Consider the following 14,135-nt stretch of genomic DNA (forward strand, 5'->3'; position numbering starts at 1 on the left):
TTGGTCAGAACCCTGGGTCATGCCTGGAGCAGAAGGGGGAGTCAAATCTCATGAATTAATAGATTTCTGCTTGCAGAAGAAAAATGTAAATGCACTCTCCAAAGCATTTGTGCCAACATAAAGTGTGTCTGTAATCCTGGCCTTTGAAACCGGTGGTAGTTATTCAGTAATATAAAGGCTGTTGTGAGCCTGCCCTACCATATTACAGAAAAGTACTTTGTCACTGGCACCCTAAAAGTTTCAGTTTCTGCATGACAAAGATATAAAACAACTTGCAGGACAATTAAAGAACAGTTTGTCCTCACCATATTATTACCAGCCATTCTTCCACATTTCGATATTTGCCTTTAAATTGCTACCTCCCCCATCAATATAATTGTAATTAGTCATGGTTAACATTTGTCTTCGGTTGCTTTTTCCAAGTTAAATACAAAGAAAGAAAAATACTGCAAAGAAGAAAGCCACACGTCGGATAAAGAGCCTTGCTCCCAGCCTGCTTTCACACACAGACTGCGCACTTTGCTGCTAAAATTACATTTTACCATCCCCAACGGGTGCGGGGAACAATGACCCCTCTCATTACCATAGTGACAATGGCTGGCGGAGGATTGCAACATATCTTTTTCTTCTCCTCAGTGAACCTCAGCCAATAACGGCAGAAACCTGCCAACGAGTTGAGTTTATTGAAGCTCACTTGGTCACCGCAGAGGCAAGTGGTTGCCTTCTGGATGGAAGGCAGCCACGTGCGCCCAGCTGGTATTCAGCCGGTGTTTATACCCTCAAACACCAGTTCCTTCAAGCAACCTGATTGATTAGCTTCTGAGTGGGTCGCAACTTCAGCTTCTTTTACCAACTCTGTACATACTGGCTGAAGCATGTAAAAAGACCTTCCCTAAATTCCCTTAATACCTTTCTTGGGTTTGGCTCGTGCCCTTTCGGGATTTTTGTGCCAGCTGTTTCAAAATGTTCCTTCAGCACCAGCTTCTCCAGTCCCCAGAATATGTGCACTTTTTCAGTCGGGTCAACCCTTAATCGTGCTCTTTTTTTAATAAATGCAAACCTAATTTTCTAACGTCTCCACTTAGATCTAATCCATAAGGCTGTTTATTATCCTAGTTACCCTCTTCTATACCTTTTTCATTTGTATTCAAAAGCCTTTCTATAATCTGTCTCAATTCTCCAGGTACGGCCTCTCCGCTCTTTTGTACAATCCTATAATGATTTCCACGGATGTGTTTTAGTCTTCTATCGATAGGTCTCAGGATGCTATTTGCCTTCCTTAACTACTCCCACAGCGGGAATCACCGCTTTTAATATTCTAAACACTGACACCTTCAATCCTTTTCCTCCCCAGCGTCTCGTGTAACCCCATTCAGGGCATTAACCTGTATTATCTGTGTACTGCCACACCTGCACATGGAGCTGTGAGGCAGCCAGAGCATGGCGAGGTGGCTGCAGCCTGTGCCCATGGGTGGGCCTTGTACCCCACACAGCACCCACCCCGCTGGCACTGGCTCCAGCAGCTGAAAAGGAGCTGCTCACCTGACCAAGAGCGGGCAAAAGGCACTGAGCCCAGCTGGGAGCGTCGTGATTAAAATACATTTCACAACATTGCATGGGCTGGGGCAATCCCAGGCACAGCTACAGGGTGGGCAGAGAATAGATTCAGAGCAGCCCTGAGGAGAAGGACTTGGGGGTGTTGGTTGATGAGAAAATGAACATGAGCTGGCCTCAGTGTGCGCTCGCAGCCCAGAAAGCCAACCGTATCCTGGGCTGCATCAAAAGGAGTGTGACCAGCAGGTCAAAGGAGGTGATCCTGCCCCTCTACTCTGCTCTTGTGAGACCTCACCTGGAGTATTGTGTGCAGTTCTGGTGTCCTCAACATAAAAAGGACATGGAACTGTTGGAACAAGTCCAGAGGAGGCCACGAGGATGATCAGGGGACTGGAGCACCTCCTGGATGAAGATAGGCTGAGAAAGTTGGGGCTGTTCAGCCTGGAGAAGAGAAGGCTGCGTGGAGACCTCATAGCAGCCTTCCAGTACCTGAAGGGGGTTTTAGGGATGCTGGAGATGGACTCTTCGTTAGTGACTGTACTGATGGGACAAGGGGTAATGGGTTAAAACTTAAACAGGGGAAGTTTAGATTGGATATAAGGAAGAAACTCTTTACTGTGGGGGTGGTGAGACACTGGAATGGGTTGCCCAGGGAAGTTGTGAATGCTCCATCCCTGGCGGTGTTCAAGGCCAGGTTGGACAGAGATTTGGATGACATGGTTTAGTGTGAGGTGTCCCTGCCCATGGCGGGCAGGGGGTGGAAGTTGATGATCTTAAGGTCCTTTCCAACCCTAACTACTCTACGCCTCTATGATTCTATGTCTTCATAAGTGATCTGGATGATGAGATCAAATGTACCCTGGATGAAGTTTGCAGATGGTACCATACTAAGTGGGAAATGGATGCTTTGGAAGGGAGAGTCACCCCGCAAGACAACCTAGGCAGGCTGGAAGATTGGGCTAACAAGAGCCTTATGAAGTTCAACAAGGACAAGTGTAAGTTTTGCACCTGGCTAAATACAATCCAAGAATGCAGCACAAGCTGGGATCTACCCAGCTGGGGAGCAGCTCTGTGGAAAGGGACCTGGGGGTCCTGGTGGACAACAAACTTAGTAGGAGTGCACAGTATGCAGCTGCAGCAAAGAGATCTAGCAGGATGCTGGGTTACATCAACAGGGACATCACCAGCAGAGATAAAGATGTCATCGTCCCATCTACTCAGTGCTTGTCAGGCCACACCTGGAATACTGTCTTCATTTTGGTTCCCACTACATAAAAAGGTGAGGACAGGCAAGAGAGAGTCGAGAGGACCACAAAGATGACCCAAGGACTGGGAAGCCGTGTGAAGAAAGGCTGAGAGGGCTCGGTTTGTTCAGCCTGGAGAAAAGAAGGTTCACAGGAGACCTCATCCCCAGGTCCCGCTGGGGAGACTACCTCGGACAGGCGAGGAAACCCGCTCCCCACTCCCCGTTCCCCGCTCCCCCGCCGCTCCGCAGTGGTTTCGCCCCCCCCCCCCCCGCGTGCAGTGGTCCCGCCCGGCCGCCTTTACCGAGGGGTGCATTCCTCCATCCCGCCCTCTTCGGCTGTACCAACTACTGACAGCGGAGGGAGTGGAGGAGCAGGGCAAGAGGTGGCTCTGAATGGCCCCATCTAGCTCACGGCCTCGCTTTTTCCCTCTCCGAGCTCCGTTGGTGGCGGGCGCTCCCGCGAAGCAGCCCGGGAGGAGTGGGAAGGCGAGCGGCGCGGGGCCGCTCCCCCCGCGGGTCGGTGGAATGGCATGGCCCGCCAGGCCCGCGCGGCCGGACCCGGAAGGCTCTGCGGCGCACATGGCCGCGGGGGCCGGTGCCGGTGCGTTGGGCGCTGCCGTGGCGGCTCTCTACATGGCCACGCTGCCGCCTGCCCTGCCCGGCGGGGATGCGGGTAACGTACCCAGCGCGGAGGTGGCGCCATGGGGACCCTCGCCCCCGTAGGGGCTGGTGCACCGCGGTCACGCTTCGGATGTATGGGAGGGCTGAGCTCTTACGGGCTAGCGCATCGCTGTTAACACACAGGGTTGGTCACTCCATAGGGGCTGGTGCATCGCTGTTAGCACATAGGGCTGCTGTCATCCCGTAGGGTTTCTCTCCATGGGGGCTGCTGTGTCGTTGTCACCCCGTAGAATTGCTCATGCCATAAGGTTGCACCCCCTCATAGGCACTGGTAGGTTGCAGTCACTCTGGGGTGCTCACCCCGTGAGGGGTGGCGCATTTGAGCCATGATGCCCTACAGGGGCTGGTGCATTATGGGCACCTTATAATGGAGGGCGCAGCCCTAGAGGCTGGGGCATTGCCACTTCCCTCATGGGGTGCGCCTTCCGCCGAGGCTGGTGCGTCGCAGGCACACTTCGGGGGCGCATCCTGGGGGACTGGTGCCCTCTGGCCACCCCATGTGGACCCACTCCTCTCCCTCGCCGTTTGCTTTGCAGCAAATAGTTTGATGAATTTGAGCCTTACAGCAAAGGAGTTAAGAGTCAGGGCCCTGGGCACAGTTGGTGGTGTCAGAAGGCACATGTGCCATCCTGCCAGATGTGTATCACTGCTCAGGCTGCAGCTTCCTCTCTTTAATGGAGTAGGTACCTGGTACACTTTTGTTTCATATCCCAGAAGAGCACTGAGTGGGTCTGGTTTAACTCTTGCTTCTTGGCCAGTGCTGATTTCAGACCTAAGCTGCACAATAAATTCCATATAAATAAGTGGGCTTTTAATGGCTGCATATATTTTACAGCTTTGGTATGTGTGGAGAGAGAGATAGCCCATATTTTAACTGCAGCTCTTTAAAATCTGTTAGTTTTTGTTTAGAGCTGCATGAAAGACACTACTGCTTGGTAAGCACAGAGTGGTTTTGTCTAGCTGGGTTTAAGGCAGTGCGTATTCAGCGTAGCTCTTTATACACATGTAAAGTTGAGCAGTGATTCAATTGGGGGTTATTTGATTTAAAGGTAACAGAGCTGTGTTTGCATTACACCAAGCTTGTCCTGGTTAGTTGGCTCTTGAAGGTGCAGCCTTGTCCATTTTCCCTGTTCCCGTGTTTGGATCAGAGGGACCCTGTTGTCAGAGCTGTGTTAAAAGAATTTATCTTTAAAGCTTTTCTCCACAGAGCTTGTGTCCCATGTTCCAGATGAAGTGTGCAAGCACAATTGCTTAGGCTGGCTAGTATGAACCCCAATGGCTTTTATTTCAGCTCCTGAGTTTATAAAGAGGCTGGCTTTCCTCCTCCTGCTTTTATCGGTTAATATGCAATGATAAATATATTTACAGTTAGTCCCATTTTATCTTTTAAAGTACTCTCTGATGGGAAAGCCTTGTTTATGAATGTGCAGGGTGTGAGTGCTCTGAACTGTATGTGCTGCGTGAAGCCTCAGGAACCTGGTTTTTAATTGTCCTTGAGCTTGGGTTTTGCCTCCAGGATGCAAATAACCATTAACACCCTTTACAAAGTGAGATGTGGGTTCTCCTTATGAGATGATAAATCAATGACAGGATTTGTGCCTTGCTTGATGTGAGTTGTCCTGGTAGATACAGTGAGCAGCCAAGCAGGGCAGGCATGGGTTCACCCTGCTTTCCCTGGTTTATTGTGGTTATTTTATCTCATTTTGGAGGCAGGACGAGGATGGCTCTTTCCCTAATTTCCAAAGGCATCCTGGTTCTTCCTCACACAGCAGCAGTGTGTATAGAAAGCAGTGTATATATGTGCAGCTTGCTTCACCCCTCTGTTAATAACTTTTGTCAGAGTTATCAAAGCACACAAACTAGATGTGTGCTACAAACGGGCACAGCAGAGAGATGCCCTGGGAGTGCCCAGACTGGGGACTGGATGCTTTAACAGGCTTCCAGCAACTCATGTTATTGGGAATTATGTTAAAGGAAATTTTTTAGGGTGGTGTCCCTCAGTTAGCCCCATGACCTCACTCTCTGTCTCTCCTTACTTGTGGTGGGGTTTTTTTTGCCTCCACATTTTTTCCTAATTCAGCTGCCTGAGTTGTATGTCTTTACTGGAGCTGAACAGATGGGCTCGTCCCCACTGTCCTCTTGTGCTTGTCCCAGCCAGCAGCCACCCTGTTGCATTGTGTAAAGGCTTTTTCGGTTTATTCCCCTGGTTTCTCATGGTCCACGGGATGCTCCAGCGCTGCTGCCTGGCTGGAGTCCCCTGGAAGTTCTCTGCACAGCCCTGCTCAAGGCGATTAACTTGCCTGCGCCTGAGCACAGAGCTCAAACTTGCGCCTTCAAAAGCACTGAAGCTACTTGTGTGAGTAAAGAGGTGCTTAAGGATTTGGTCTATCAGCTTTCAGGCAGGGAGCCTATTATTTTATTTTATTTTTAAGCTATCTGTATACTTTTTAATTGTTCCTGAAGTTTGCAGTAATCCAAAAGTGTAAAAGCAATAGGTATTTTCATTGGCAGCTTTCTCATCTTACTTAGTATCGTAACAAAGAAATGAGAGAATGAATTCTAGTTTGGAAACATCTGCAGGTGTTTAAACAGCTTATAAAGGGATCAAATAAAAGATAAAAAAAAAAGCTAAAATTTCTCTCTGATGTTTTAGACATTAGCTGCCAACCTTGATGGGGTTAAATCAGTTTTCAGGCAGTGTTGGGCCTGTTGAATACCTTTATTGTGGAATCAAGCTGAACAGTCTGAAACATATTTACGCCAAGATTATGCAGGAATAAACTCCTCAATTTGAATCAGCATATAAAGATGCTGACAGTCATTTTCTCTTACAAGAAATACACTGAAATCAAATTTGTGGATGCTGTAGTCTTCCTCTGTGTGTTTTGTCATAGAATCACAGAATGGTGTGGGTTGGACTGGACCTTAAAGGCCATCCAGTTCCAACCCCCTGCCATGGGCAGAGACACCTTCCACTAGACCAGGTTGCTCCAAGCTCCATCCAGCCTGGCCTTGAACACTGCCAGGGATGGGGCAGCCACAGCTTCTCTGGGCAATTTAATAATTTATTTTTGTCATTTAGTAATAGCACTCTGTACTTACATAGCCTGAGGAGGCTGTAAGTGATACCCAGGTATGTGGGTGGGATATGGAGAATTAACCTTATCTGAAGTGGTGGGTGTTGAGCTACTCTTGGTTTTCCCAGTGGAATTCAACAGGCTTACAGTCTGGGAGCTTATTTTTGCAGGCTTTCTTACGTTTTTCCCCTTAATTCTTGGGAGGCAAAATTGTGCTGTTGGCTTTCAAAACCTGGCAATGGCATCCACCAGCAGTCCTTTTTTCTGCAGCTTTCTGTTTGGTGTGTGTCTACATTGCTTTGGAGTTATTCTTGCCTGTGATATGAACAAATATCATAGCAACATGCATGAACTTGAACTTACTGTTCAGCCATTTTAGGTGCACATGCAGATATATCCCAGGAGGACTTAAATGAAGGTGAAGCCATGCTTGGCTTGGGAGCAGCATTCCCACAATGCGATGACATTCACCATGAGCTGCTCACAGAGCAGTGTATGCTAGCATGCCAGGAAACCCCAACGGTGCCGAGTTTAGGGTTTCCTTTACTAGCATCATCTTTTGCTGTGTGCAGGGGGATTGATGGCTTCCCAACCTCACCATGCCCTAGGAACATTGGAGCTGCTGAACACTAAAAGGCTCAGTTAGGGATGGATGCTTTTCCCATTGCATCCGCTTTTTCAGGGCCATCTTGCAGTAGGTTGAAAGTTTCCTCAAATAAATTAGCAATAAAAATAGGTGGCCTTTGGAAGTGTGGTAAAATCCACATCTGAAAGGCTTTTGTGCAGAAGGTTGCAGGGCATAGTGCGGGGCGGTAGCTGTAACTTGCCAACAGCAGCGGTAGGTTGACTTGCATCTTCTTTCTAAAATATGTTGTTTGCTGTAATGCCAAGATTTAAAGCTGCCATTTGTACAATCCTCCTCCTTTTCATTGGATGGTAATGACATAATAATGTGTAGACATTTAAAGTATTTTTAAATTATCATGTAAAGCCAAGGCACCCTTCACTTTGTATATTTACCATCTAACAATGGGACAGAGCTACCACAACCTTGGTACTTGCAAAATTGGCAGGACCAGTAAGGCCAGGCTCTGCAAAATAGAATCATGAAATGTGAGGGAAAGAGGCAAAACCAGCAGTAGTTTTTAACTTTTTTGCCTTTTGGCTCATCCCTGAATGTGTTGTGCTTATTGAATATATTTCATATACACTGTTCAGGAGTGTTGCAAAATGCTTCAGTGTCAAGTGCTCTAAAAATGCCAAGTATTATTAACTGTTATGCTATCATAGGTCTTTTTGTAGCAATTATCTATTCTGCCATAAGATACAAACGAAGTGCTAAACCTCAGTGGTGTTTCTAATGGGAGCAGCTGCTGGATGCAGCAGCTACTGACAGGTAAAAGAGTTACTTGTGAAGCAGAAGCTGCAAGAATTGCTTTTAGCATCAAGGAAGAGCAGCGTTCCCAAATACACAGATGCAGACTTGCACGATCAATGATGACATTTTCCCTCTTTGAAACTATAAAGCTATGGGGGTTTTCTTAAGCGTTGCAAACCGTAGTGCTTGAAAGTTACTGAGTCAATTGTTTTTAAATTAAAAATACACACGCACAAATGTCTGCCTTTTGAGTATCTCAGGCTATTCTTTACCCAAACCTACCTATACGTTCACTTATCTGTTCATGAAAGTCTCGCGAAAACATACAAAAGATATTTTGTGCAGTGACATCAGAGGGAGAAAATATTCTTAGAAAATTTCATGCTGTTAAATCTCTACAGATTTACAGTTTTATCCAGTCAAATTAATGCAAAACCCCAATGCAAGCATTTGGATTTTGAAAACTTTGGAGGAGTGTCATTTCCTAATAGTAATTATTGGTTTTACATTATTTTTTCACAGGGGAGCTGATCACAGCCGCATATGAGCTTGGAGTAAGTATTAGTTTTATTGTTTAATCAATGCTCTCATTAACAGTTTTAGGAATTAAGGAAGTTTAATTAAGCATGGAGTAAAGTAGATTAATTTATTTTCAAACCACAGTTTTTACTAACTTATAAGTACAGCACGCGACAATTTACTTCAAGTTTTAAATCCAATTAAACTAAATTATAAAGCAAAGGCTTTACTGTATATACAGTAGCTGGCTTATTATCAACCCAAATTTTGTATAAGCTGGGGAGAATAAAATAAATCGGGTTAACAATTTTAATAAGTTTTATTATTTAATAAACTTTATTATGGTGCATGATCCCTTTAGGCAAGACCTTAGGACTGTCAGCGCGGTGGTAATCCGATAGCAGTGTGGTCTTTCAACTTGCTAACCAATAAAATAGTTGAGAAGCTGCTTTTTTTGAAAAAAAAGGAAAAAAAAAAGGAAAAAAGAAGAAAAAAGGAAAAAAAAAAAACCAGCTGCCTTTTGAATGACCCTAATATACTGTGAACCCAAACAAGGAGCCCTTTAAGGCACGCTAATGAAACGTGGCACCTCCTTTTCTCGCTTCCTCATTATTATGGGTGAGGCGTGGAGCCAAATCCACTAAGGAAAAATATTTGTGGAGTAAAATTGGTACAAGAGGATGGGTCGGGGAGAGACAGCACTCAGAGGTCCCTGGCTCCTGCCGCTGGACCCCAGTGTGCTGCTCTCCTTTTGATTTTGTGGCATTTCACCCCTTTTCAACCCTTTATCGATCTGTCCATAGGTTGCCCACCCTCCCGGCTACCCCCTGTTCACGCTGCTAGCCAAGCTGGCGATGGTACTGCTGCCTGTCGGCTCCTCTGCCTTCCGAGTCAATCTTCTCTGCAGCTTGTTGGGAGCAGCTGCCGCCTCTTTGCTTTTTTACACGGTTTTCAGGTAAAGTCATTGAGGATGTTTATTCGTTGGTGTGATGCTGGCAGGGTGCTTCCCAGTCGGCTCGGGATGTTTCCAAAGGCTCCCTGTGTTTCCCTCTGGCCTTCGGACTAGCATTTCCCCTCCTCCCTTTCCAGCTGCAATTGGTTCCTCTGATCAACCTAACAGCAGTTTAATCTGAATCTGACCTTCTTTCCTGCACAAAAGGTCCCTCTTTCTTTTCTTTCTGTTAAATAATAATAATAGTAATAATAAAAAGTGCGCCCTTTCCCTTACACAGACATGACAGGTTGTTCAGGCTCATTATCACAAATCATCACTCGGTTTAACTAACCAGCACTAATGAAGTTTGTCGTTCTCGAAAGATGCAGATGGTCTGTTTAAATTAACAGGATGAGCTTCACCTATCGGGATACCGTGAACTTGGTTTAATTGCAGCTCCTGGTGGAGGTGGATGGGCAGTTGCCTGCCAGTGGTACCCAAGAACCAGGGCGAGCATCAGTGCCAGCCGCTTTCCTCCAGCATAGGTGCGGTGTAGTAGGGGACTGTCCAGAGCCCATCTGTATTCTCCGAACCTCTAACCTTGGGAGAAAAGGGAACAATCAGGATGTTCACATGGTTGGGGGTTTTGTTAACCCTGCTCGTCTTTGATGTGCATGTTCTGGCTGCTCTTAACCTCAGCCTGACCCATATTTGAGAGGATTATCGCAACCCATACAAACAATTTCTGATGTTCTTTTGCAGGGAAAATAGTGCACATTTTGAAGCAGCAAACAGTGAAATCTGAAATGTTATCAGGGTGCTTTGGGATGAGACGGGATGCTTCCTCACTGAGATTATTTTGACAGAAGCCCTTTTCTCCCACCCGTTTCCAGAGCTGCATCACCCCTTGGGGAAACCTTCCCAGAGAGTGAGAACAACCTGGAAATAAAAGCAGGAACAAATTGGGGGGCCAGATCCTGCACAGCCTGAGAGCCCGGAGCTCACTCAGACTTCGGTTCACAGTGTGCATCTCTCTGGGTGCATCTTTCTCTACTGAAGAGAAGTTGCTTTTTGCACATCTCCTTTCACGTAGCACTGCATCAGCTCCAAAGCACACCTATTGGAATTACTTAATTCATAGATATTTCTATAGGCATTTAAAGTGATTGCTTTTACTGTTGGGTAATACATGTAATTAAGTCAGTGTTATTTAATTTAATATCCTGTATTTTACAGTGTATTTGGGGAGCGGGAAGTGGTGCTGCCCTCCCATGCACAGTGCCAGGCGCAGCTTCGGATCACAACTCCTTTTGATTATATCAAAAATTCCCGCAAGGAGTTGCTAAAGGTTTTGAATATTGGGTTCTGATTATTTATTTTTTTAATGATAGTTATTCATGTTATTACAGTTACTGTGAAGATCTGCCCTGCTTTTTAGTTTAACTGCAGTGCGTGTGACTGTTCCTTACGTGCCCATTTTGTGCCTGTGAAATTAAGCAGTCGTCGCATTAGAGAAACAAGAATACAGGAGGGAAATGATGGGCAAAATTGTGGAATTATTTTTACACTTCCAGAGGTTCAGAGGGGTTTTTTTGTTATTGTTTAATTGGATTTGGAAGATGTGGCTTCCGTCAAACTTGGAACATGCACGAAAGAGCGGAAAACTGGGAGCTGAGAGATGATAGAAACTATTAGGACTTACAGAAAATTATTTCATAGGTAGAAGGCGCTGACAGGATCAGCCTAGCAGCGATTTATTTTTTTTTTTTTTTAATTAATTGTAAGGTATTGCGGGCCAGTTTTATTTCCAAATTGCAGTGTTGCATTTTTTCTTTTAGGCACCTTAAAATTGATTTATTTTTTATGACACTTCATGCAGAAAAAAAATATTTGCTTTCTATTACCATCTACGTGAAAAAACAGAAAAATCTCTCTGAAAGTCTTTACTGGCACCGTCTGTGTGAAAGCTGCAACTATCTGAAAACGACGTGTTTCAGTTTTAGCCGGGCTTGTGCGTACTCGCAAAGGATCTAAACTGGTCTGTGACATCTCCCCCACATTTTTGTGTTTTAATTAAAATTTAGCTGATGGGATGACTCTTGTGAGGTACCAAAGGAAAAATAAGCACCTGCTCCTCTTGCCGTATGAAATGCGGATGCTAATATGAAAATATGTAGATGTTAGGAGTACAAATAATTGATGAAGTACACATCCTTTGGGAGCAACACGGTTCAAGTGGCAAATCTTTCTCTTCAAACAATAGCCACCCTTCAGCCGGGAGGAAGCCATCTCTATGGTAATGGGGCTGACGCTGCCCTATTGATCTAGTGGAAGGAGACATTGTACAATGTCAGTTAGGTTGTTACAATTTCATTTGTTGTCTGACCTGAACTTAACCTCTAAAACCTTTCTTCTTTCCCCACCAGCCGGGAAGGGTTGCTGTTTACCCTCGCAGGGCTTTTTCTGGGCATCCCAGCATCCCGGTACAGTAAATCTCTCCCCTTTTTTTTCCACCCATTGACTCTTTTTGTTTAAGAGGCATTTCCTGAGTTTATTCCTTGGGAAGACAGGACAATTTCTTTGCTGCGTAAGGAAAGAGTCGCAGTTTCCTCCAAGGCTGGGTGGTGTTTGGGATGTTACGGCGTGTGTGAGATTCGATCAAATTTATTCCTGAAACAGATTTCTTCTCTGCCAGGTGATGGCTGGTGGGATGCTCTGTATAGGCACTGCTGGAATTGATAGGAAGGAACCCCAGCATCTTGTTTGTTTATTAATTTTATTATATTATTAATTTCATTATATTATTTTTTTAAGCCTGGATTGTGCTTCTTAAAACAAAGTTATGTCTAACGGCATTGATGCAAAAAGCCCTTTTATAAGTAATCCAGACTATCGCTGAACGAGCAGTTTACTCCTTTGAATTAGTTCTCAAATATGGGTCTTTTTTCCCCCCCCTCTGCACAGTCTTAATAAATTGCTTGTAATTATCATAAAATGGCATTTACAAAGAGTTTTCTCGGACTGCTTGTAACTAAGGCAAATAATTCATCTTTGCTTTGAAAGAGGGGGAAGCTGCTTTATGTTTTTAGGACACAGCAAGTGCAACTATAGGATTGTTTCTTTAACTGTTTTGTTTTACTGTGGGAGGCAAAGCATAGCAAGTTTACAAAGTAAACCAATTATCTTCTTGTAATATGATTGCCAAGGTGTCATTTTCTGCACAGATGATGCATTCTTTGCATTCTCTGTTGCAAAGAGAAATAAGATGCTTTCCACAGCTTTAATGTGTTGGGTTTTTTTCTCAATGTATACCTTTTGTAGCTTGGCTGTTTTGCTGTGTCTAAATACACAAAGCTAATTTATTGCAGGGGCAGTAGTGGAATAGGTGGTGTCATTGCCCGTACTTATAGTAAATTTTTGCCAGCTTTATTCTGGCTGAGTTGCACATGGGGTTTTGAGAGGGAGGAAATTATTGCATTAAATTAAGCTGTTCATACCTCTTTGGTTGCTGTTCTGGGTATCATGTGGAGTTTTGGACTAATATATATATATATTTATATATGTATATATTCCCTGTCCCCCCAGACCTTCCAAGCAACACACTGTGGATGTATGTGAAAACTGGAGCCAACTCTTCTCCCAGTGCCAACAAAAGCAAGTGTTAAGCGTGTTGTATAACAAAATCATTAAAATGACTTCATCATTTTGAAGTCATCAAAATGTTTTGGAAACAGCAATTGACCATTCTGATGCCTCTGAAGTTTCTTGCTCCGGTGATGTGTGTCCTGGAGCTGTCATGGGAAGGTCCCTGAGAAAGACCAGGCATGCTGGGGCACCAGGAGGATGTGTCACCTTCATGGCCATCCCCAGAGGGTCTGCTGCCTGCAGCAGGTGGGGGAATATTCCATATCCTGTGGGGTTCCTGGGTTTGCTGGAGCAGGAGCCATCCCCAGTTTGGCTCCTTTTCTTGGGTGACGGTTTGGGGAAGATGGAGGGATGGGAGAGGAGCACTCCTGCCTGGCATGATGGTGCCCACTTGACTGCAGTGGGAAATTCAAAATCAGGCTTTGGGGAAGGAGGAACATCCTTACAGGGCATTTTTTCCAGATTACAGATTATCACCTCTGTAGCAGTGTGAAGATCTTGGCTGTTTCAGAAGCAGCTGTGCTTAGTAACAAGTAGTTCCAAAGTTTTAGGAGGAAGAGATGAAAGGAAGGTACTCAAGTGTTAATTTCCTTTTAGAGGAATATCTACCATGATCTCTGGCTAATTGATCATATATATTTTATATTTTTTTCCCCTTGTCCCCATAATAAACTGGCACTTAGTTCAGTCTGTTTGAAGACATTACCAAATCTGTTAATTTGAATTTTGCTCTAAAGGAGGCACATTAGGCTGCAATAACTCTTCGTTTTGAAGGGGGGGAAAGCAGGGCAAAAATTCCTCTTTTTTTTCTTTTTTTTTTTTTTTTTTAAAGACTGAAGAGTCTTTTCTGACAGCTAGTCAGAGTTAGAATTAGTTCAAGGAAATGTTAATAATGCACTGCCTGGCTTAATCCCTTTGATATCACCAGGTATCCTCCTGTTCATGGGTTAATTGCTTTAAAAGCGGAGGCAATATTCTGAGCGGTGGGCCGCTTCACCTTTTCACAGCTGTTACCATTGAGTGACAACTAAATCCCATGTGTAAGATGAGGAAGAGCTCAATCTCCAATTGGGAGAAAATTTATGTAAACCGCAATCCCTT

At 44.9% G+C, this 14,135-nt stretch overlaps 1 protein-coding gene across 3 annotated transcripts in view; it reads left to right on the forward strand.

Annotated features, from left to right (window-relative positions):
* Positions 1-3,167: 3,167 nt before the first annotated feature.
* TMEM260 (transmembrane protein 260) overlaps positions 3,168-14,135 on the forward strand; it is a 35,194-nt gene continuing 24,226 nt past the window's right edge. Inside the window, exons 1-3 of one of the 3 annotated variants that reach the window (XM_065685059.1) lie at positions 3,168-3,473; positions 8,459-8,490; positions 9,259-9,410. In XM_065685059.1, coding sequence (XP_065541131.1) covers positions 3,194-3,473; positions 8,459-8,490; positions 9,259-9,410 — 464 coding nt within the window. In that variant the 5' untranslated portion in view covers positions 3,168-3,193. Of the gene's footprint in view, positions 3,474-3,497; positions 3,606-8,458; positions 8,491-9,258; positions 9,411-13,175; positions 13,281-14,135 lie in introns of those variants that run through there. The other 2 variants (XM_065685060.1, XM_065685061.1) reach the window with 2 other exon arrangements.

Source organism: Lathamus discolor, chromosome 6, assembly GCF_037157495.1.
Source record: "Lathamus discolor isolate bLatDis1 chromosome 6, bLatDis1.hap1, whole genome shotgun sequence".
NCBI lineage: Eukaryota > Metazoa > Chordata > Aves > Psittaciformes > Psittacidae > Lathamus > Lathamus discolor.